Here is a 24,893-nt window from a genome sequence, read left to right on the forward strand (position 1 = left end):
TTGCAATTAAAACAAGCTGCATGGAAGTGAAGTGTGAAGACATCCTGTGACTTCCGCCTGGCGTGCGTATGACGGGGGGCCGGTCAGCCGGAAAACTACTGCCCTGCAGTTCTTTCTAACAGGCACTGGTGTAAACACCTCAGGCTGACGCCTTGGAACACCTCGGTTCTCAGCATGCTCCTGACCGCTGCCCTGGAGATGCCTCCCTCTCCCAAAGCAGAAAGCACTTCAGGCGGGGCTGGCTCTCTCCCACACCACCCCTCTGGGCACCAATTCACAATACAGCCCGGTGTGTTCTCATACCTACTAATTCCTGGGGCAGTGTGAGAATGATTCTGGTTATACCCAGAGGGCCTCCAGGACTTTTACATGAAAAGAGCTAGAAGCACGACATGCTTGGGATAGCATGAGGATGTTTTCCTGCCACAGAAGCTCACTATAATGAAAAAAGAAAAATCATGGCAAACAGTATTTGTGACTGCAACTCTGATGTGGCCACGCACTAAAGGGACTGAGGGGAGGATCCAGGTAATTCGGTTGGACATCGTCTGACTCTGTCACTGAGCGGGCGTTTCCTTCCTACCAGCCTCTGTGCTTAGAACAACGTTGACACTAACACCTGGATGTACGTTGCACCTGTGCTACCTGTCTCCCAGGTGTGGGGGGCTGTGCTCGGCTCACGAGCTGCATGCTGCTGCTCTCTACTTTGGGAGAGCATTTTCTGGAAGGAGGCGAGGCCAGGCCCCGGAGACAGCCTCGCAGGCTTCTTTGGTGGGAAATGAGGCACTTACCTGGTGGTCTCTGAGACACGCTCTCCATTTAGAGGGAGTGAGGGGAGGACAGGCGTGGCGTGGAGAAGAGCTGAGACCTGCCCGACAGGGACCCCGGGAAGGCTGCTGGCGGCAGGGGGCAGGAGGATGTGGGCTGCCCACAGTGAACTCCGGACCCCGGTCCCACCCAGCCACCTATGCCGTCTGTCTTTGAGCTGGCCAGATGGAGTTTAAGCATGTATACCATGAAAACCAGCTTCCGGCACTAAACAATGTCACAATTACCAAACACCTTTACCCACTCGCTCAGCTGTTGCTGCTGGTGGCCCCGCTGCCCAGGGCACCGGGCCGGGCACGCCCTTTCCTGTTCCCTCCCTCCTTCAGCCTCTGGTCCTGGTCCTCCGCTGTCTCCATCCCCTGGGATCACTGCCACTGCCCCTCCCTGCCCACCCAAACCCACTCCGCTATTGAAGCCACGCTTCAAAGTGTCATTTTCTTTTTAATTTTTAATCAGTCTGTGTCGAGAAAAAACAGGATTTGATCAAGCTTCCAGCTCTCACCGCTCTATCAGCATAGCAATTTTATGGATCAGAGTTTCGAATGTATTTGTCTAAAACCCAGAGGAGAAACGGAATCAGCTCCACAGATCAACATGTATTGGAAGAGACACTTCAAGACTCGGGAAATGTTTTTAACAATCATTTTCTTAGGAACGACACCCAGTGGGCCCCGGGAGAGCGCGGTGCGAGTGCTGGACGGACAGGCGGGTGGGACAGCCGGACGCCTGGGAAGCAGGAGCGGAGAGCTGTCTGTCTTCGGAGACTGCGGACTTCGCAGGACAAAATAAAAGGGGGGAAAAAGAATCCAACCTCATATTTTATTTGGAGGAGGAGGAATATAGTTTCAGATACAATTTCTGTTTTGGAAAATTAAATCTGTCTGAGTTTGGCAGCGGGGGCAACAACCCTATTAGTTAACTGGAGATGGGCTCATGACTCAGATAAATTGTCAAGTGGGATCTTTTAAAGATGCCGAAACAAAACATTACCTTGGTTACTTCTCCACCATGAGATGCTATTTGAACACACTGCGACCATGTGTAAAGTCACAAGATTTAGCCAACGCCATGGATCCGTGTGCTAGACCATGAATACAAATACTGATGATATTTCACCAAAGGACAGCAAGGAGGACAGGAGCTCTGCTTTTTGAAGAAATTTCCAGAAAGCCGAGTCTTTCCTTTCCTTTCTCAGTGGAACCGCCACATCCCGCTTTAGTCTTGCCTTGATCAGAGTTGTCCAGCCCAAGGGACACACCAGAATCTTCCTTGGGGAGCCTGCAGGGGGCGCTCTGCCGCTCTTCCAGCAGCTCAACACAGACTTCTGGCAGAGGCTGATCCATCCTAATTTGGCGTCCAGAGACAGTCTGAAGCAGATTTTAGAAGCGATTTACATAATGTGACATGCTTTCAGAGGAGGCGGGTAATACTCATAAGTCAGCGGGATGTGGGATTTGGTGGGATATGCGTGGAACCGTCTGTCCCATGTTCCGCAGCACAAGATGCACTTAACACCTTCTTCCAGGACCACACAGGGTCTCCCCCCATCCTTTTTGTTCCTCACTGGTCTTGGCAAATCCTCAAGTTTCATTTAAAAGCACTGCCACTGCCCTTTGTATCAGCCTCACTGTTGAGTCTGAGACGTATGATGGAGTCACCGTCCCCATGCTGATAAATTAGAAAACTTCCTCCATCCCCCCAAGCTCTGTCCTCCAGAGGCCTCACTCCAAAGTACAAGGTGCCCATCCCCAAAGGGGCAGCAGAATCACCGGGACTTTTTCCAGTTATGGATCTTCTTCCATTAGAGGGATCTCTGTAAAAGAAGAGATGGTTATTATACCAATACACCGGAAGACACCGCAAAGATCTGGAATCGTGAGCTTTAGTAAAATGTCTACGGTTCCTACAAATCAGTGAGAAGAAGAAAATGCTAAGTTCCACATATCAGTCAACAAGCAAATAAACCAACTCCTCTGTACAACATTATTTGCTGGAAAATCTCATACTCAGCTCATAAAAAATAAACTGTTAGGCTTCAACCATGCACCCTAATGGTCATACAAACCAAAAGGTTACAAGTTCAAGTACAGAGAGGCAGGGTGGTACTGGAGAAAAGGAACTCTACGAGGAACCAGGAGACCCCTGTTTCCATGTGGTTACTGCTACTTACTGTCAATATAAGCTGGAATTAGCGCTTTCATTTGTAAAGTGGTGCTGGTGCTCCCTTGCCCCGGGAAACACAGCCCTAATTAGTCTGATGCATTTTTACTATTTTGCCATGAGCTGCAATCTGCCTTTCCTTGCAGTAGGCACATACACATCTTTTACTTCACCCCTGATAAACATAACTTGTATGTACCCAGAGCTTCTCCAGGGCTGGGCCCTCGTGCCAGCATCTGGGTCTTCCCTTTTAGCACGTGTGTGTTACCTTGATCCCAAGCACCACTTTCAGAAGTCCTGCCTAATTAAGGGAGAAAGAAGAAAGGCATCCTGGATCATACGGATGCTATGAAAACCCACTGTGGCCTTTCTACTTTGGATGGCTTGGTGCTCTTTTATGCCTCCAGTTAATGGGCTCATCACTTGTGAGATGTTGATCATTTCTTCCAATAATTGGCCTTGCCCACGGCCTCTACATGCAGAGAGAGCAAGATGCAATTTAAGCTGAGTGAGACGGTAGCACTGATTTGGCCCTGAGCTGGGAGCAGGGTGGGGCTGTGCAAGGGTGGCCCGGGCCTCGGGGCAAATGCTTACCATCTGCAATGTCAATGCCTGGGCTGGTGGATGCCACCTCCCCCGCCGTGCTGGGAGCTGTGTCAGGGCTGTCGGAAGCGGGGCGGGTGCCCCCTTGGCACGTGGGAGGTGAATACAAACTCTGGAGCAGCTCCGAAGAGCCTGAGACGCTGTCACGGGTTCCTGACTCCCCCGGGCCCGTGTCCGTGTCCCCTGAGCCGGGGTATGCTGGGGGGCTCTGGTCGTCCACGGGTAAGGGGCAGCCCTGGCCCACGGAGGCCAGGTACCCTGGGCCTAAGGCACTCAAGCCGCCACTCACAGCCTCGTCATAGGACGGGAGCATGACGGGCACGCCGTCTACCACCACGAAGTCAGGGTCGCTGCTGGAACTCCTGGGAGGCCCCCTGTGGAGAGGAAAGTGGTGCTAATCTGTCAGATGACAGGTCACCCCGGGAACGAGGCCGCAGTGCCCCCCACTGCAGCTGGGGTCCTGGGGGCTGCAGAGCCGTGGGAGGAGGTGGTGCAGGAGATTCAGCCTCCCTGCCCGGTCCCCTCTGGCAGATTGTGCGTCCACCAGGGCCACACTCTGGACAGGAGAGGTTTTCTTCTCCTGCTTCCCTCCTGGCCTCCTGCCGCCTCTGGGCTCCAGTATCTCCTCATACTTCCTTCTTCCCCCCATTGGACCTCTGGGCTCGGCCTTATGGTCATAAACCTGAGAACAGGGGACTATGTGGCCCATGCCAACCGAACACCCCAGTGTGCCCCGGCAGTGTCCCTGAGGAAGCCTGTTGGAAACGGAACAGTACCGTTAAAAGCTTGGGAAACTGTGGACCTTAAGTGCCCCTTTCAGTTACCCCTGTGCTTCATATGCTTCGTGTTTGTTTTCTGCTACGGTATAAAAATCACTCATTTTTAGTCAAGACAGAAAAACAACAACAACAGAAAAAAAAGGAACTCTGAACACCATCTCACGGCCGCCCCCCGACCCAGCAGCCACCTGAACCTAAGCTCTGCCCGTGCTGCCCGGAGCGGGGGTTCCCTTACGCTGACACACACGCGGTTCTGGCCTTGCCCTTGGCCTCTGGTCCCTTGCACCTTCCGCACCGCGGGTCTGATGCCAAAGCCCGAGCTCCGTGACCACTCTCTGCTCCTGGTCCCTGGAGGAACCGGGGTGGCCAGTAAGTGGCCAGTGGAACTTGGTTCCTTATTTTCTCAGCTGGGAACTGGTGCTGAGTGATGTGGCCAGAAGGTAAAATATCAGGAGGAGAAGACAACCCAGCTGGAGGTGGGGGGGTGGTGGTGTAGACCCTGAACCCCTGCACGCCAGCGGCAGGGGCTCCAAAATCTGAGGACTGAGATGTCTGGACGCTGGTGTTTGAGGTGGAGGAAGCGTCAGGCCGCCTCTCTCTGACGCTCGGGGCCACTGTCTTTTTGGAGCATCTTGCTTAGAGATTCTGGTGGGGGGGCTCCTTGCTCCACCATCCTTAAGGCCACCCAGAGATGGGGGAGGTTGCAAGGCCCATGACCCCCAAAAGGCAGGAGCCGGGAGGAAAGGAAGAGTTTGCTCCAAATCCAGCTTCTCTCCCCTTCCACAGCCCTCGTGAGTGGGTCTGGAACCGGCCGAGCTCCCCTCCTCCCTGGCCTCCAGGGTCTCACACTGCCCTCCTTTCTCACTTAGGCCTCCCTACCTCTCACTGTCCCTTTCACCAGCAAGCTGTCTGGGTCAGGGCGACCCGATGGATGCCTCTGTTCTCCGTTCTCCCCCAACAAAAGCTCCCACAGTGGCAGCTTCTCCCCCCTGGTCCCAGCCCCACGGCTGTCATTGCATCTCTTCGGCGTCTACACCTCTGGGACCTAGAGTAAAAAAGTCCTTCCTGGACCTGCTCCTGAGAACCTTATCATCTATTTGCACAGCTGAGATCAACGTTTCCACACAACTAGAGAGTAACCTAAGATGGAAATAAATACTCGAGGGATTTAAAAAAAAATCAAGTGAGTCTTAGGGACCATTTTTATTATTTATTTATTAAATTCTTTTGGCTGCGCTGCACGGCTTGCGGGATCTTAGTTCCCCAACCAGGGATCGAACCTGGGTCCCTGGCAGCAGGAGCTCCAAGTCCTAGCCACTGGACCGCCAGGGAATTCCCTAGGGACCATTTTTAAAACATCTTAATATTTAGTCTCTATCCTGGAAACTTTGTTCCCAAGCCTATGTAGAAAAATAGCTCTACAGGCCACGTTCAAGTACTCCAGTGTACTGTAAATCACAATATGTGGTTCAGCTTTCTCCTTATAACCCTTAGGCCTTCTTTAGATAGTCTAATTGCTCAATGATAGAACATGGTCCCTTGACTCATAAAAAATAACGGTGACGATAGAGAGGGCGGATGGCAGGTTGGAGAGGAAAGAAGATTCTGTCACCTCAGCTGGAGCTTGGCTGTGGCCCCAGGATGGTGTCCACACACTCTGGGCCCGGCGTGGAGGCAGGTGCACACCCACCCCCGACCTAGCACACTTTCACGGCTGGGAGAGTGGGGTGCTTGCAGGTTGGGGGGCTCCTGCCGCCAGCTGGGGGCATTGCTACGTGGGATGAGGCCGTCCTGGGGGCGGGAGGTTGAGGGGAAAAGGTGGGCAGGTGCTTTCTCCAGCAGCCCCGCCTGCTTCCCGCCCCCGCGCCTGGCTGGGAGTGCGAGAGACGCGAGTGAGTTTCCCGGAAGGCAGAGGGCGGAGTGGGAAGCGGTGAGTCCCGGGAGCCGCCTCCTCCACTAAGCAACACGCTCTTTGCCAGGGGCGTGGTACACACGACCCTGGGGGCCAGTTCGTCCCTGTGGGCAGAAACAAATGCCCTTTTCTGAAGCATGAGGTCCCCAAATGAGAAGACTCTGACATGGGCACAGGAATCCAAGGAGATACTTGATTCCCTTGGGAGCCCTGGCTAGCATCCTATGATGTTCGGTGCCCTGACTTCCTTCTCATGTTCACAAACTTATCCCTGTACTTTCTTTTTTTAATAAATTTATTTATTTATTTATTTTTGGCTGTGTTGGGTCTCCGCTGCTGCGTGCGGGCTTTCTCTAGTTGCGGCGAGCCGGGGCTACTCTCCGCTGTGGCGCGCCGGCCTCTCATTGCGGTGGCCCCTCCCGTTGCAGAGCACGGGCTCTAGGCACACGGGTGTAGTCGCTCCGCAGCATGCGGGATCCTCCCGGACCGGGGCTCGAACCCGCATCCCCTGAATCGGCAGGCGGATTCCCGGCCACTGCGCCACCAGGGAAGCCCATCCCTGTGCTTTCTAAATGACTTCTCCTTCCAGGAACAGTGATCTGCCAGCAGCAGTGCTGGGTGGCTCTTGGTTCCGAAGGGCGCTGGTGTGCTTGCTTCTGGGCAAGGGGCCAGCGTCGGAGGGGCAGGGCCACAGGCTGCCCTGGGCACTGAGAGGACCAGACCGCCTCTGAGGGACTTTGACAAGCTCCTCTCTGGTGATGACGACAGGGAGGATGAAGACACGGACCCAAGCTCACCTGCGCAGCCGAGGAGGATGGAGAACCACCCCCCCCCCCGCCCCCGCCCTCCCACAGGTCCCACTCCGAACGCTCAGACCCTACTTGGGGGCAGAAGCTCACCAGCCCTGTCCTGGCTCCCCATCCAGAGCCTTTTCTCCTTCCGGGGACTTGCCACGGTTTCGCACACCGGTTTTGAACCTCTGTTGGGTCACGCACCTTGGACCTTGTCCCTAATTACTTCTGTGTATTTCTTATCCTCCCTGTGGCCTGGAAGCTCCAAGGTACGTAAGTCTAGAGCTGCAGGCACATAGTGGGCAATGGGGGGACCCCTGGGGGTGGGAGGTGCAGGGTGTACAGCCCTGACGGTGCTCCCCTTCTCTGCACCCCCTACGATGCCTGCCTCGAGAACGTTTATCCAGGGAAGGAGGGAGACGGGGAGCTCACGGGTCGGGGGGGGGGCGGAAAGAGGGAAATGAGTCTGTCTCCAGCTTGGTGTTCTGACCCCAGACACCCCAAAACCTCCCAGGCGAGTGTTTTTGCTCTCTCCCCTATTCCCCCTTCGAAGCTCAACTCTGCACTCATGAAGGCTGACCATCCTTTCTCCTTGCTGCTCAAGGTGGCTGCACTGACCTGGGGGGAAAGTGGGCCTTGAACTTGGTCTGGAACATCCTGGCCAGGATGACGAGCAGCAGCGCCAGCAGCACGCTGGTGGCTGTGAACGCCACGATCTTCCACGTGGTCAGCAGGGTCTCACGGGTGCCGGGCCACGCTGGCTCTGCCGGGAGAGAGGACGAGGCAGCTGTGAAGCTCGCGGGCCGTGACGGGCGCTGGGGTTCCCGTGTGCTCGTTTGAGGGATTTGCCTTCTTTACTTCTCTGCACTCCACCCGCACTGGTTCGCGTTACCATTTGTGGGCCTCCAGCTGTGCTGTGTTAACAAATGCTTCCCCCCCCTTGCTACATCCGGGGCAGCCGTCACCCCTGCTTGGGGCAGGTGGCCGTGGCCACACCTGGAAAAAGCCGGGGCAAGCGGGCTGGACCGGGGTGGGCGGGAGACGGTGGGCGGACGTGCACGGGCGCCCAAGTCTCCGTCGTGTGGTCACTACCCGGGTGCTCTGAGACCAGGGGTGAGGATGGTTTGCATTTGTTACTAAGTAGGAAGCACTGACACTTGCACGTGGCTTACGTTTTTAGAAGTGAGAGCAGGTTTTACCCATAATCATATCATTTGTGTTCTGATATGCGTCCTGGACTGGAAGAGAAAGGCTGAGTCCTGCATTGCTTGGGTCACACCCATGGGCCTGTGTCCTTGTCAGTGGAAGGGGACAAGGCTGGGGGAAGACAGAGTGCACAGAGGCCAGGGCCTTCCATGGACGCTAGGGGTCTAGGGACCCGTTCAGAGGGCCAGCATTTTAACACGGGCATGGGCGGGTTAATACTCCTGACCCTCTGAACAGGGTTTGGAAGTATCAGCCACGTGTATCCACAAAGATGAGTTTCTATATCCAGTCCCTAACACCGCGTGTGAGGGGGGAGGGTGTGTGGGAGGAGGCACGGGGCTCAGGACACAGCCACCCGCCACCGTGAGTAGTCTGAACCTGGACCATCCAGGGACGCCCTCGACGTGCTCACCTGACTTGATGCAGTAGACTTGATAGGAAGGAAACCACTCCCCGTACTGGCAGGTGATGTACTTGTAATCACTGGTGAGGCTGTAGCCGGGATCGCAGTAAAACTCCACCACGGTTCCGTGGTTGTAGCGCTCACATGGCCGCGGGTGGCAGATGAAATCGCCGTGACTCACCATGGGAGGTAGCGGACAGACTTGGGCAGTGGGGGAGAATAAGAGTTTCAGAACCACATGCTTATCCTGTCTGGACCCTCAAAACAGAGATTGAGCTCGGAGAACACATCACTCAGAGATGCACTGATACATGAATCATCAGACTAGTGATGATTAGCTGTCCCCAAGACAGTCCCTTCGTCTGTCCCTTCACGTGAGGTCAGACGGAAGCCTGCAATAAGATTCGGAGCACTTGTCGCTGTCACGTGTCACTTTATAATGATAAAGTACATCGTAAAAGAGAGGTTCGTTTTACATCGCAAAGAGTATGCCTACTTAATAGACAGTGTTAAGCTGCTCTATTAATAATGCATGCTATTATGTGCCAGACAACCTAGTAAATACAACCGAGATATTTATGGACAGAATCTTCGCTGAAAGGAACAGCTATCCTGAGCCTGCTCCTGTGGCTATGGGAGTAATCTGGGACCATCCAAATCCCTGGGTGTGCCTGACCTGATCCACAGGTGCCCTCCTGGGGTTTGGCCAATGACGTATATGCAGCTCTTCTGCTGGCTCCGTGCAGGCCCAGGTCACAGCCTCCCGGTCATAGGCGCCCTGACCAGCACGGAGGAGCCTTGGGGCCTGGGCCTGGTTTGCCACCAATATGCTACGTGACCTTACAGAGGTCACTTAACCAAATTTAAGCCTTGATTTTCTCCTCTGTAAAATGGAAGTTTATTCTACCCTTGATAATGTTTTATGGTTTTTCCTAACCCTCATAGTCTATGATTTTAGGGGAAGAAAAAGTTGTTTTCAGTTGCCTCTCTTGAACCCAAACTCTGGGTTGTCAGGTAAGAACGGTTCTGTCTCTGGGTCCAGAAAGATGGTTTTCGTGGAGTTTAGGGCTTGTTCACTGATTCCCACAAAGAGCCCTCTTTCCTGCACGAGGACTCAGAACTGCCCTTAAACATTCCTCAAGAAACAATCAAAGCCCAGACCACCGAGGCCAGCTTCAAACCCACGCCTATGGAAACCGCTACGAGCTTTGACCAAAACAGGGAGAGGGTTAACTTTTGAGCCTCTTCCCAGGGGTACCCAAGCCCTGGGCAGTGGAGACGCACAGGCAGGCCTCAGAGCTCTCCCCACGCAGCCGCATCTGCAGGGAGCTACCCGCCCCACACGGGCCGCTGGAATGTGTGTCGGGAGCTCTCTTCTGGCAGCAAGCCGGGCACTGGGGCTGGTCAGCAAGATGGGCCCACGCGATGGGGGTGTCCCATGGCTTGGGGCCAAGAGGCTCTTTACAGACACTCTCTCTCATCCTGCAAACAATGCCACGAGGCAGACCTTGCTGGCTCTTTTCAGAGTCAGGGAAACAGAAACTCAGAGAGGTCAAGTTCTCCAGGAGCAGCTGGAGGAGTGGGTAGGAGCTCGGGCTGAGTTCTGGCTCAGCTCCTCACCAGCCGGGTGACCCTGAACAAGTGGCTTCTCATCTCCGAGATTCAGTGGCCTCATCTGTAAAATGGGAGCATCTGAGGGTTATCCTGGGGAAGGCTGGCCAGGCCTCAGTTCCGAGCTAACATGATGTAAGTGGGCAGTCAGGGATAACCAGGAACCGGGCATCTACAGAGAGGGGGTCGTAATGAGGCAACTGCTTCCGCAGGTGATGGAAAAACCTATGTGGACAATGAGGCCGCTGAGATGCGCAGCAGCGGGAACCCACTACTGCCCCTGGGCAGGTGGGATGAAGGTGTCCTAGTGGCCGGGCCCCCGTGGAATTTGGAGCCACGGAGGTGATCCTGTGGGAGATGGAGGCCGCAGAAACTCAGGCACTGCTGGAGACGCCCTGGGGCAGCGAGGCTCAGGGGGAAATGCCCCAGCTTCTCCACCTGCCCTCACTCCCTCTGGACAAAGCCGGCAGGGAGCCAGCGGACCGGGGTGGGGGGGGTGCAGGGGAAGGTCCAGGACTGGGTCCGAGGTCCACAGGCCCAAAGTGTTCTCCATGAATGGCGGCTGGCAGGTGACTGCGCCTCGGGTCCCACGGGTAGACACTGGTGTAGAGTCGGGACCGGAGCTCTGGCTTTCCGCCAGCCCAGGGCATCTCCCGTCCCAGCAGATGCACGCCCTCCACAGAGCTGCCCAGGGCCACGGAGTCCCGTCACCCAATGCACTTCTAGTTCCACAAACTGGGGCTCCTGCCAAATCCACTCCCTCCAGGGTGCTCCATGAGCATCCCCAGTCGGTGATCAAGGCAGCAGGAGAGGAACGGGAAGGGAAGGACGAGAAGGAGGGAGAGAGAAAAGGTACCAGCAGCACAGAGCTGGTCCTGGGATGCCAGCAGGGATTTGCAGCAAGGGCCCCTCCTTCCCCAAAGGCCCCTCTGTGAAGAGCACAGGGAAGGAAGTGTCCGGCTCCCGGCCCAGTGAGGGAGGCCACTGGGCTCTTAGAGCCACCTTCCTGGCCTGAAGGAGGCCCTGCCTTCCAGAGTGAAGGGGAGGTTCGATGTCCGCTGTGCGGCCAGCCTGACAGCAATATCTGCCACTCTGGTGGCCTCCAGGGCTTCCTGGCTCATGTGGCCACAGGGGGGTCCCCCTCCTCTGCACCTCCCATGAGTGCCCCCAGCACTGCAGCGGCTCACGGGAGGCTGGACCTTTGCTGGAAGAGTAGGTCCTTTCCACGGTCAAGGGTTATACAGAGCAGCAGGTCTCTCCTCCTAGCTGCCCTCCAGACAAATCCCCAGGAGTCCCCACAGGATGAGAGAATCACCAGAGCATTTTCAAGGCCCAGAAAACATCATGAGAGGTCGGAAGAAGCCCTGTAAATATATATATGCAAGTTTGTTATGCCGACTAAAAATCAGCATTCTCCACCTGGTTCTACAGGAATGAAGTCACTAAGTCACTGCAGCCGCTGACCTTCAACACCCCGTGAAAGGAGTTCAGGGCGGAGATCAGGAATGAGGCACTCTGTGCTCTGGAACAAACTGGCAGAACAGGCCTTCAGACGGTTAGATATTTTCAAGAGATTTTATGAGCCCAATTTCTTGCATCTTCTGATATCTAGAAAAGCACTAAAACCATTAATGGAGACATCTCCCTGTGACCAGCAGCAACCTTCTGCCAAGACGTGAGCTTGACTGTACGTATCCCCATCACCAAAATCACATGTATACTGTCCTCCTCCCACCTCTCCGGAGCAGTTCCTCAGAGCCATCTGAGAGCCTGTCTCCCAGGCTATAGTCTTCATTTGGCCCCAAATAAAACTTAACTCACAGCTCTCATGTTGTGCAATTTTTTTCACTTGACAGTTTTCAGCAGCATTTTTCCTCACTTGGAGGATAAAGGACTGTTCAAATCATTGCCTTAACCCTGAGGCAGGTGGTCCCTGATGTGCTAAGGAAGGCCTGGGCTGACCGGACCCTGCATTTGACAAGGGAGGGGGGTGGTACACCGTGTGCCGCCAGGCACGGGCATGGAGGGCCCCAAATTCATGTTCAAATTCCAGCTCTAGACCGCTGAGTTGGGGGCAGGGTGTTAGGCAGCTTGTTTAACTTCTCGGGGGTTTAGCTTCCCCATCCGTGTAGTCAGGGCAACAATTCCTAACTCTTACGGTTGTTGTGAGGATTAGAAAGTGTATGTAACGTACGTAACACAAAAGTCTGGAACGCAGTAGGCACTTAATAAATAACAGCGCTTAGTATCACTGGTGCCTGAACTTGCTGAGTGCCTGTGCTGTACAATCAGGATACATGGATTGCACCAGGCTGGCCCCAAACATTCCTGGAGGGAATCTGGAAGCATCTCGCTGGCAGGTTTTCTCAGAGGCCAGATAAAAACCACCCATGGTAGAGGCTTTGATTCTGAGACTGTCATAATCGGCTGCTAATAGAGATGCATTTGTCCCCTACGTGGAAACATTTATCTTCACACTTTGCAGTGTTTCTAGTGATTGCACCTGGCCGGCCATTAGCTTTGCTGCAAGGAAAACCACCCCGTGCATCCTGGTAGGGGCAGAGGGTCGGGAGCGTTCTTTAAACTTGGAAGGAACAGACAATCAAAGTGTTAATTATAAATTTGGGAAGCTTATTTTTTTTTTAATAACTCTCTTTTTAAAAAATTATATATTTACTTATTTATGGCTGCATTGGGTCTTCGTTGCTGCACGTGGGCTTTCTCTAGTTGTGGCGAGTGGCGCGCTTCTCATTGCAGTGCACGGGCTTCAGTAGTTGTGGCACGTGGGCTTCAGTAGTTGTGGCTCGTGGACTCTAGAGCGCAGGCTCAGTAGTTGTGGCGCACGGGCTAAGTTGCTCAGTGGCATGTGGGATCTTCCCAGACCAGGGCTCGAACCCGCGTCCCCTGCATTGGCAGGCGGATTCTTAACCACTGCACCACCAGGGAAGTCCCAGGAAGCTTATTTTAAAATAACAGTTTAGGGTTATCTGAGGCGTGGTGCTCCAAGGACAATGGTGCTTCAAGGAAAAAGGACGACCCTGCCTGAAAAAGTGTCAGCGTCACACCCTCTACTGGACTCTTACTCGCCCTCCCCACCCTGTTGCTATGGTTACGAAATTCCTGAGCCCACCTGGGCAACAGGACCCTGTCCCAAATAAGGAAAGGCATCTGGCCTGTCCCACTCCCACCCTATAGAAGGAAGGTATATGTGCCTAGACCGATCAGTAAACAAAACTTTCACCTCAGACTATTCCTTTGTTTTCTGGCTATAAAAACTGATCAATAGCACACATTCGGGCTCGACTCTCCCAGACTACTAGGAAGTCGGCCAGCTGTTCTGGCAGTGACCCTTCCCTCTAATAAATTCTATCTTCTCTATATTCTGCCTTGTGTCTGGAAATTCTTTTCCAACCCGTGTTCGGACCACGACAGAAATGAAGCTGGGAAGAAAGCCTGATGCACTTCTAAGTGTAAAAAAACGATTCTGCAACCACCTCTGCCTGTTTTGCATTATCAGCACTAGGGCACCCGCCTCCTCGGCATACACACGGGAAGCGATTTTACTCGGACAGGCTGCATTTCAGACCTTCTGAAGGAAAAGCCTCTTCACGTTCTGTTCAAGTATCCTGCTTATACTTTAAAACAAAATAATATTTATTTACTTATTTTGGCTGCACCAGGTCTTAGTTGAGGCATGCGGACTCTTAGTTGCGGCATGCATACAGGATCTGGTTCCCTGACTGGGGATTGAACCCGGGCCCCCTGCATTGGGAGCGCACAGTCTTACCTACTGGACCACCAGGGGAGTCCCTCCTGATTATATTCTTTTGCTCATTTCATTTTTTAAAGAATTAATTAATTAATTTTTGGCTGCGTTGGGTCTTTGCTGCTGCGCGCGGGCTTTCCCTAGTTGCAGAGAGCGGGGACTACTCTTCGTTGTGGTGCGCGGGCTTCTCATTGCGGTGGCTTCTCCTGTTGCGCAGCACGGGCTCTAGGCATGCGGGCTTCAGTAGTTGTGGCTCGCGGGCTCTAGAGCGCAGGCTCAGTAGTTGTGGCTCACGGGCTTAGTTGCTCTGCAGCATGTGGGATCTTCCCGGACCAGGGCTCGAACCCGTGTCCCCTGCATTGGCAGGCGGATTCCCAACCACTGTGCCACCAGGGAAGCCCTGCTCATTTCTTAATTCATTTACTTAACACATAGTTTTTGGACAACCATTGAAACCAGATAATGCATTGATCCCGCCCTCCTGGGGCTCACTAAAGACAGATAATAAGTAAACAAATGAATATTGATATGTCTGGATGAGGGATGTGTCTGGATGTGTCCTCTCTCTGTTGAAAAACACCATCAACTCTCACACACAGGAGGTGGCCTGGGCGACCTGCCCCCACCTCCCGAGAGGCCTGGAAGGTGCCTGGGACCAAAGGCAGCCAGAGGTTCTTTTAGGCACAAGAAGATCCAAAATGTAAGCTGGTCCTGGCAGGGGATTAGAGAACCAGGGGTGCAAAAGCTCTAAAAAGGCCAGACCACCTCACGCCCCCTGTGATGGAGACGGGCCAGAGGACAGCGGCTGTGTGTACCCCATGCTGGAGAAACCGAGGATACCCCAGACGCCAGAGCAGCCAAGGGCAAGGGCCCTGATCTAGGACAGGTGGTCAAGGGACATGTGGGGAGGAACATCCCGGGCAGAGGGGACGACGCACGTGAGGGCCAGCCGGAGGGATGAAGGGAGGAGGGGGTGGTGGCCGTGTGTGACCAGAGAGGGGAGGGGCTGCACACGGGAGGGTGCAGAGGCGGCCAGGGCAGTGTGTAGGCAGCTCCGTGGGCCCCGTGGCCGGAAGTTGGGATTTTACCCACAGTGTCAGGGACACTGTGAAGAGCCGGTATAGACCTATTTTCACGAGGAAGCTCTAGCTGCTCTGTGGAGGCTCGGAAGCAGGGATGGAGGTGGGGGGGGCTGTCAGGTGGCTGCTGCCGCAACCAGGTGAGAGAGGATGGCGGCTTGGACCAGGACAGTGGCAGTAACACGGTGAGAAGGAGAGTGATGGGACCTATTTAGAACTATCTGTTTCTACAATAGGATTTGCTGAGAGATGGAATTTGGGGGCCACGGGAAGAATCAAGGATGACCCCCAGATTTCTGCCATTAGGACCCAGGCAGATGGTGATGCCATTCACCACGTTAGGTTTTCGTTTGTTTGTTTTGTGGGAAGGGAGAGGTAGTGAGAGTCTGGGCTGCCAGTGAGACGGTCATCCAAGTATCAATCAGGCAGCAGGAGAAAGTGCCTGGGGTCAGTAAAGAACTCAGGCATCGGGGAGCTCCCTGGTGGCCTAGTGGTCAGGATTCTGGGCTTTCACTGCCATAGCCCGGGTTCAATCCCTGGTCGGGGAACCGAGGTCCTGCAAGCCACGCGGTGCAGCAAAAAAAAAAAAAAATAGAGAAAGAAAGAAAAAGAACTCAGGCATCATGAGCCTAGAGATAAGACTGAAAACCATGAGACCGGGTGAACTCACCTAGGGAGAGAGGGTAGAGAGAAGAGAGGAGGGGTCCCCATCCAAAGGCTGGGAAATCAGTTGAGAGAGTGAAAGAGACTGGCCGAGCAGACTGGGATGGACCAACGAAGCTGAGACAGGAAACTGTTCTGAGCAGGGGGGAGTAGTTCCCAGCAAGCTGAGAACAACTGCAAATCACCGGTGACCTTGAGGCAAGCGATTTCAGAAGAGTGGTGAGTGGCCAGTGGAAGAGGGGCAGTGTGGGCTGAGGAGTGGGCGGGGTAGGAAATGTAGACTCAGAGAAGTTTGCTGAAGGAAAGCAGCCAATGGGGCAGCTGGAGGCCCGGGGGATCCTGCCCACCCCCCGCCCCCCAGGAGCCCTGGACCTTGTTTACATGTCCTCTACGGGAGCAGACCAACATGGAGGACAAGGCTGGTGATGCTGGGTGGGAGAAGGAATGCAAGGTCATTATGAAGGTGAAAGGAGCTGTGGTCCTGTGCACATCGGCGGACAGACTGGCCTTTGACAGGAGCAGGAGGAGGCCGGAGGGAAGAACTAGAGCTGGACACAGGGACGAGTGGATCGAAGCCAGGGTGATGGAGACGTGGGGGACTTGCCATCTGTAGGTTCGCACTCTCTGAAGGCAGTATGAGGTGAGGCCGTTGCTCAGGAAGGAGGAACTTAGAGCTGAGAATTATACATCACTTATCACAGTCCTTCGCCCATTCATATATTTCACTATCTCCAGAAGAGGAAAACAAGGTTTAAAAATAGTCTGTGTGCTTCGTGAACATTCACAGAAATTATTTTGGGGGGGACAGAAGAATGTAAAACAGTCCCACCTCTAATTATTTTTTTAATCCTTCTGAGCCACAATCCCAGGTATTTGGATTGCGTGTTTCCATTCTTAGTCTTCCAAAGCTTCATGCGGCCCCCTGGGTGGTCCTCGTGTAGGGAGAAGCTGGCTCTTTAGTCTGTGTGCCCAGATCCAGCCCACAGGGCTGGTGCTGGAGGCTTCTGGCTGCTCCCACGATCCCGTTCCCCTCTTCCTTCTGGGCACAGAGCTGTCTGCATTGCCCAGTGTCCCTTGTTACTCTGAGTTCTGGTCAGTGAAATGTGAGCAGAAGTGATAATTACTCCTCCAGACCCGATGCACGGAATTCTTCCAAGCTTCTAGGATGAGACAACCTCCCAAGAGGACCTTAGAAGCTGCACCTTGAACACAGCAGAGGCTCCACTGGCCCCTGAATGACTGGGTGGAGAGGAGGCACCGGCTGACCCACACTCACTAATTCCACTTGTGAAAATAAACTTCTGTTTTGTTTGAGCCACTACACATTTTGGGGAGCCTCCTCCCAGGAGTGGGTCTACTACGCTCTCCAGTGTGGATCAGCAAAGCACTTGCTTTCCTGCAGTTCACTGCTACCGTGACAGGCACCCACCCTCCCCGCCATGCCAACATCTTACCATCTGAGGAGCATCTTAGTGACTTAAGTCAGTGGTCCTTCGACCCTGCACATCAGCGTCACCTGGGGTGGTCTGGGGTGGGGTCCTGGGTGTGGCCAGGTCTTTGAAGCTCCCCAGGTGATTCTCCTAGGTGGTCAGACTTGAGAGCTGGGGAGATGAATCTCCCTCCATTCTCCACCTGCTGGGATGGAGGGCTTACAACATCCAGGGGAGCGAGTGTGAGAAGTAAGTTGCCACGGTTTCTGGTCAGAGTCTTTACCTTCCACGAGGCCGTTCACTGCTGTCCATGGACCATCAGCTTTGGGATCAGCCGGGAGCTTGTTAGAAATGCATAATCTCAAGCCACGTCCGAGTCCTACTGAATCAGGAACTTCATTTTAGCAAGATTCCCAGGTGACTCACACACACAGTCCAGTCTGAGAAGCGCCGCCCCAGACCACGACGAAGCTTTGCAGCTGAGCTCAGCGGTGACAAGGAGAGAAAACTCGCTCTTAATGCCAGAATCTGGCCCTCAGCTGGCCTGGCAGAGCACGGGGAGGTGGTGGGAAAGCCAGCAGGTCTGTGTCTCAAGTCCAAAGGCGTCATCTCAAGACCAGCAGCATGATATCCGAGCACCTCTCAGGAACCAAGAGCACGGGCGCTGCTCTGTACACGGACAGAACCAGCCAAAACTCTGCCTTCAGGAGTTCTGCTGGCTTCTAATAATTAGACTGCCACTGCCCCCACCGGCTGGCCCCAGGCTGGTGCAAGTTTGGGTAATGATTCCAGGAAGCTGCCTGGCATCCTCCATGCCAAAATCACAGCTGCTTCCAAGGCTACGTCCAAAACCTTGCTTTCAGCTCAGGGAGAATCAATAAACATTATACAGCACATAACGTTTTCCACTTTTGTTTTGCTGTAACAACACGGAAGGCCAATAAATGTGTCCACCCAAGGAAGCAAATGATGACAAGCCTGGGCCTTTGCTTATTTCCAGGCCTGATGGAGCAAGGTGTTGACTTGCTTGGAGATGTGCTGACAGATGAAATTTAAGATCAATGTTACCCGGCAGCCCTGAGGGAGGGGCTCTGATCTGCGTTCCATCTTGGAGTCACCACATTAGGGTGTCCCTGAAGGAACACACGATGCATCTGATGACGACTGTGAAACTTCAGTGCAAAAAAAAAAATTACGGCTTCACGTAAGAAATCCAAAGTGTGTCTAGTTTTGGAGACACAGTGAAGCCGCAAAGGAGCACACAGGTGAGGGAGCAGGTGTAAAACCATGATTTACTCTGACACGTGTTTCTGGGTACCAATGAGGTGTCCTTCCTTCTTTGTAGTGACTCAAGCACCAGGGGCTAAGCCCAGTACAGCCTCACTCACCACGATGTGAAAATAAATCACAAGACATCTGTGGTGTCAAAGAGTTCGGATGCCTGTGAACATCTTCTCAAATAGGATTCCCACAGATGGAATGCCTGATGGTAATCGGGGCATCTTAATTTTTTGAAAGGGAGAGAAATCGGGGGCTCAAGATGAAAAAGGTGTGTGTCCCACAAGTTAACACAGAAAGCCCACAGGGAAGGGAGCATTTAGAGCAGGTGTCTCCTGCTTTTCCCTGCAATCAGCAAACCCTTCCCCATGAGAGCATGCTGAATATAAAATGTTGCCGGTGTATTCCAGCAATTCTTAAGTTCCTTCTGAACAAATTGGACCAAGGTGCTACACTGATATTAATGCATAACACATTGATTTTCCGAACTTCAAATTTTTCTCCCATAAATTTTTTCTTAAATTTCTTGTGCCTTCTCAATCTCATCTGTTAGCAAATCCTAGCAAATGAGGGAATAAATAATTGAGTACTAAGTTCATGATAATGGAAAGCAAGTGGTTATGCTTTTTTCCTAGCTGAGTGTGGGTGCATGCGTGTATGTGCATGTGTACACTTATGTGTATGGTCCCATACTGTACATAGAAAATACATAGCTCTGTTTTCTGCTAGCAAAAGTGCTTCTAAGGCTTACACAGTATTCGTTAGTGTTCTGCAAAAACAAAAAAGAAAAAAAAACTTGCTATTCTGTGAAAAGCACCATGCTTTTCTGACATCTGAATGTATTTCAAAACTACTGGCTTAGAAGTCATGGACAATGAAAAAAGGAAAAAGGGGAAAAGTCAGCTAGAAGAGCAGGAAAGGAGAGAGTGTGAGAAAAGCCAGGAAGACATAACATCCGTGGATTAATGGAAGTTGCCTACAGGCAACTTTACATAGTGCAAAGCGCATTTGCTTGGGTTCAAATCTTGGCTCAAACACTTTGGAGCTATGTGACCTTGGGCACTTCATTTAACCTCTTTCTGAGGTAGTTTTAGTTTCCATCACCTGCAAAACAGGAATAGTAACACCCACACTGCAGAGATTTTATAAAAATTAGAAATAATAGCTGTAAATCAAGCACAGTGTCTGACACAAAAATAGATGCCCGATAAACAGATAGCTACTATTATTAGTAACTATATTGTGTATGTATAGTAGCTATATTATGAGGCAATGAGAGAAAATGCAAGCAGAAAGGCCAATGACAACTTTGAACAAGCCCCGACCATGAGAGCAGCATACACACCACACACTGTTCCACTTCATCCTAACCACAGTTTTGCAGAGCAGGTATTGTTACGGCCTCATGTATACAGAGAAGGGAATCGAGGCTCAAGAAAGTGAAGTTACTTGTCCAAGGTCAAATAAATAGAAGACCGAGGATTTGACCGTAAGTGAGGCTTACTCCGAAGCTATGCTCTCTCACTGAGCCTTGCTGTAGGGTTTTTACGTGTGCACAGGCACAAGGGAGCGTAGGCCACCCAAGGACCAGATGTGACAGAATGGGTTTCTTGATCTGCAAAGATGTGGGCTGTGCACAGTGGGGTTAGAGTTTGGAAAAGCCTTGGAGCCTCTCGGGAGAGAAGAAAGGCAAGATGGGGGAACCTGATGGACACAGAGCATTCCTGTTCCACCTGTGGGCATCAGCAGGATGCTGTGGACAAGGCCAGAGGAGAGGCGAGCTTAGGACAGGGCTGTGGGTGGAGCCCAAGGATGCTGGCCAGCTGGGGTTTGGGAAGCTTTGAAGACGGTCCTTTAAACCTGACACAAGAGGTACAAGGAAGACACAAGAAGCATCTGCTTCTTCTTAAGCCAAGGCAAGGGGAGCACGTGGTGTGGGTTGTGTTGTGTTCCCCCAAAAGTTCTGTTGAAGTCCTAACCCCAGGTTACCCGTGAATATGACTTCACTTGGAAATTGGGTGTACTGCAGATGTAAAAGTTAAGATGAGGTCATATTATAGTAGGGTGGGCCCTTGATCCAATATGATAGGTATCCTTATAATAGGAGAAGAGACACACAGAAGGAAGATAGCCATGTGAAGACACAGACTCATAGGGAAAAAACACCACGTGATGACAGAGGCAGAGACTGGAATGGTGTCGCTATAAGCCAAGGAATGCCAAGGCCACCTCTAGAAGGAAGGTGAGTCTCCGAAGGAACATGGTCCTGTCAACACTTGGATTTTGGACTTCTAGCCTCCAGAACCATGAGAGAAGACATTAATTTTGTTTTAAGTCACCAGCCCGTGGTACTTTGTTCCAGCAGTGCTGGGAAACTAGTACAGCATGAGTCTACCCTTGGCCTGGGAGGAAATGGCCAAGCGCTTGGGCCAGGTCCACAGGGAAGCAACCGGCTAGAACAGGAGGGTTTCCTGGCTAATGTCAGAATGTCTCACTGAAATAATTAGACACCAAGATTTCCTCAAAGTGAAGTAAAAAGAAGAATCGTTTTACATGAAAGTGGTTATTTCATGAGCTATGCTTTAGTGGATGGAGTGGAATAAAGCAATGCAGGAGGACAGCATCCCAGGGCTGGAACCTTAAGAGCTCCTTGGGGAGATACCATTCTTCTCTTTGCGTAGTGCCGGCAGAAACCACGGTGGGGAGCCTTATGCTTTGGGGACGGTAGAGAGTCACTCACAGTTAACTCCAGGGACCACAGGATCTTTGAAAAGGTCAAGTAGTATGGGAGAGTAAGGGTCCTCTTACACGCAATTTTAGTCATGGTTGTCTATAGAACTCTTAACTTCCTAGCTTCCTATAAATTTACTTTTCTTCCCAATTTAAAAAAATTTCCCTTGGAATAAGATATTTATGGCATGAAAATACAGACTGATGTCGGCACAGTTGTTTGCCTGTGATCTCCTGAGCTAAGGACTAGTTTTAAAATCTGAAATCCAGTATAACTGGCTTCTTTAAAATTCCAGCTGTTTCCACCACCTTAATGCCTGCACCTGTTACCTCCCTGCCCATGAGTGGAAGATATGGCGTTAGAAAATGCATTAAGTTCTCATCCATTGAAGAACAAACTGGCCAGCATGTGAGCAAAGTCCTAGACTTTTCGGCAGGAGCCCCAGGTACTGGGAGGAAGAGGAACGATCAGATGAAGGGCCACCTCCGCTAAGCGCTTTGACTTTACAGAAATCTGGGCACAATTTAGAGTCGGGCACCATCTTTTTGCAAAAACAAAACCCCAGACAACAAAAAATCCTCCTGTACAGGAAGAGAAAATGAATGCGAACACAGATATTATGTTACAGGTTCTAACTAAAAAAAAAAAAGAATGATGCAAGACACCAAGATGGACACAGACAGGTGTGACTGTTTTACCTGCCTATCATCCCAGACTTCTAATCACTTTAGGGAAAAAAGGGAGCTCTGGTAACTGCTTGTGAAGAAAAGTGGGGTTGCGGGAATTCCCTGGCGGTCCAGTGGTTAGGACTTGGTGCTTTCACCGCTGAGGGTGCAGGTTCAATTCCTGGTCAGGGAACTAAGATCCCGAAAGCCAAGCAGCTCGGCCAAAAAAAAAAAAAAAAAAGAAAGAAAGAAAGAAAAAGAAAAGTGGGGCTGGGGGTGGGAACTGGGGAGGAATGACCCCCAAACCACCCTGCGGAATACTTCCTGGTGACTCTCGGTCTGTAAAAGGCAGGGAGTGACTGAAGGGATTTATTACCTTCTGTGTTGCACCTGATTGCAAGAGGTTTTATTACCAAAGTCATCTAACTTTCCAGAGAGGAAAGAAGGAAATAAATCCTGCCTGGAGCAGGGATGGAGAAGATATTCTAGAGTTTAAGGAAAAACACGAAGATTTTCCTTTTTGTACAAGCCATCTATTTTCTGAGCGTGATGAAGTCACCCTCTCGGCATAGCCAGTGGCTCAAACCACTGGCCGCAGCTTTGAAGTTGCTTAGTTGTGCGTTCCTTTCACTGACCTGACATTTAAACATCACAAAATAAAGACCTCTGCTTGCACGCCTGTAAGCTTTTCAAAAATATGAGGAGACTACAAGGCAAAGCAGAAATACATGTTGGTGAGAACCATGAACGCGGTGGCTGAAAGGGATTGGTCCCCACAACCTTGTCCCCTCGAATCCAGCCTGGCCTGCAAAAAAGGGGTGAAAGATCTCAGATCTCTCTGCCATGGAAGGTTTGGAATTCAGACTAATTCAGAACACTGACCCCAGGAGAAGCTTGCGTGTAGGAGTCTCGTTTTATACGAGTGGCTTCCACTGCAGAAAATTTGCAGCATCCCTACTGACACAATCTGACACAGGGTTTCGACAGAGCCAGCATGAGGGGGCTTCCCATTTATTCCGTTTCCGAGGATTCAACCCCACCTCTTTGCCTTGCAACCAGGAGGCATTTCCATAAAAACATGAGTGATGGTGCCTGGCTTCAGATCCACTGTGTCCCCCTGGGGCCTGAATCTGCTCCAGGACAGGCTGCCTGCCCGGGTGAGAGCTGAGGGGTAGGGGCCTTGGGAGAAGTTGCGTCCGAGCCCATCTGGTGGGACCCCATCTCTGAACGTGACAGTACATTGGGGGGGGTCGGTTAGCCAAGTCCCCCATTGGTGTTCTCTTCTTTCCTTGATTTGGTGAGAGAAACCAGTCCAGAACTCTGCCACCTTTGCTCACCTTTGGTGGGAAAAGGAATCAGTTCTATTCTTTGATGTCAATGTAAAATCTCTGCAATTGAATGAGGTTAAAAAAAAAAAAAAAAAAGATGATCCTAGGAGAGCTGGAGGGTTGATGGCTACACGTTTCCAAGGAGATTAAAAGGAAAGCAAGGTGGCGGGTAGAGCATGCCGAGGGGCTACGGCTGGCAAACAGCAGGCCTGGAGAGAGAGGATGAGGCGGAGTTCAGGGCCATCTATCAGATCAGCAGTCAGACAATTCAAGAGAATAAGAGCCTAGAATGTAGTAGCCGGGAAGCCTGAGAACTTGGTACCACTTGAAAAATAGGAACAAGGTCTCTTGGTTTTCTTAGGATTTCTTAGTGTTTCTGGATTCAATATAGAAAAAAAAAAAAAAAAAGAAAAGAATCATGAAGCTTCTTGATGCCACGGCACAATCTACTCTTGAATACAAGAGAGACGTGTGCCCAAGAAGAGGAAGTGCTACAGCGGCAATTACTTACTGTATAAAGAAAAGAGAGAGAGGAAAATTAAGCACAGTGATCCCTCAGAAATGCTGCTATGACACGCAGGCGGCTATTTTCTGGTAATCACTCTGCTGTAATGTATGAACAGTACATGGAAATAGTATTAGAATAATTTACTATTGCTTGTGAACAATAAATTAACAAGGTTGCTTGCTAGTTTGCATTTTCTTCTAATAAAAAACCCCATGAGGGTCACAGGCAAGGTAGCTGTAATACAAACAGTGCCGGATACAGGAATTTTCATTGCCAGGAAACAACAGGAGAGGATGTGATGCCCTAACACGTGTGCCAAGATGGCAGAAGACATTTTCAGTTCACAACGCGACCTCCACGTTGCTTCAGACAGGGCTTCTCCCTAGCCAACGTCACTGACACATGACGGGGGATGACCTGAGATTTCCTCTTTTCCAGGCCCAGGGAACACATCTGTCTTCAGGGAACTGAAGAGTCTTTTGTTTTTGAGAGTAAGATGGGGAAATCCCGTAAGACTTTGACTGATGGAAGTTGGATGCCTAACGAGGGTTCGAAATTAGCCATCGATTCACATACTTGAAGGCTGGGAGTCTGAAGAGATGGGGGAATTCTGCTGTGACCTGGCAAATCACTTCATTTCTCTGGTCTCAAGTTTCTAAGGAGGCAGAATTAGATGAATGATTTTCATACTTTACAATGGGAAGCTCTTTCTCCAAATAAATCTTAAGTGGGAACACGAGATGCAAGTATGTAAAACAGTGCCATGGGGGGGCGGTGAGGGCAGCTGGAACAAAGCTACCTTGGACCCTGCTGGCTTCCTAGGGACCCCGGGGGTCTCAGAGCCTTGAGGACAGGACAAAACCACCTGGCCAAGTATTTCCTAGCCCTGTATAATCCTCTTACATTTGGAAGAGAAGGAAAGGGAAGGGTATAGGGTCAGATAAGCAGATAAAGAAGCCCTCTCTCCCTCTTCCCATATAGAGGCCCCACTGCTACACTGAGTAAACAGGAGAGAAAAAAGAACATTCACTGCTCCTTTCTTCATTGTCTGCTGACTCCATTTCATTTGGATTCGGCTGCTGGCAGGATCACGGGTGCGTCTGCAGGAAGCTTGAGAGCCCAGGAGAGGCTGAGGGAGACCCTGGTCCTGGC

The 24,893-nt window shown here is 51.8% G+C and overlaps 1 protein-coding gene across 5 annotated transcripts in view; it reads right to left on the bottom strand.

Moving 5' to 3' along the window:
- Positions 1–1,258: 1,258 nt before the first annotated feature.
- Positions 1,259–24,893, bottom strand: part of SUSD4 (sushi domain containing 4) — a 138,540-nt gene continuing 114,905 nt past the window's right edge. For 4 of the 5 annotated variants that reach the window (XM_082389953.1, XM_082389956.1, XM_082389952.1 and 1 more), the window contains 4 exons: positions 8,692–8,883; positions 7,692–7,836; positions 3,583–3,965; positions 2,474–2,641 (listed from right to left, as the gene is read on the bottom strand). In XM_082389953.1, the coding sequence (XP_082246079.1) occupies positions 2,613–2,641; positions 3,583–3,965; positions 7,692–7,836; positions 8,692–8,883 (749 nt within the window). In that variant the 3' untranslated portion in view covers positions 2,474–2,612. Of the gene's footprint in view, positions 2,642–3,582; positions 3,966–7,691; positions 7,837–8,691; positions 8,884–24,893 lie in introns of all 5 variants that reach the window. The other variant, XM_082389955.1, reaches the window with a different exon arrangement.

The sequence above is a fragment of the Balaenoptera borealis genome (genome assembly GCF_965194805.1).
Source record: "Balaenoptera borealis genome assembly, chromosome: 1".
Classification (NCBI taxonomy): Eukaryota; Metazoa; Chordata; class Mammalia; order Artiodactyla; family Balaenopteridae; genus Balaenoptera; species Balaenoptera borealis.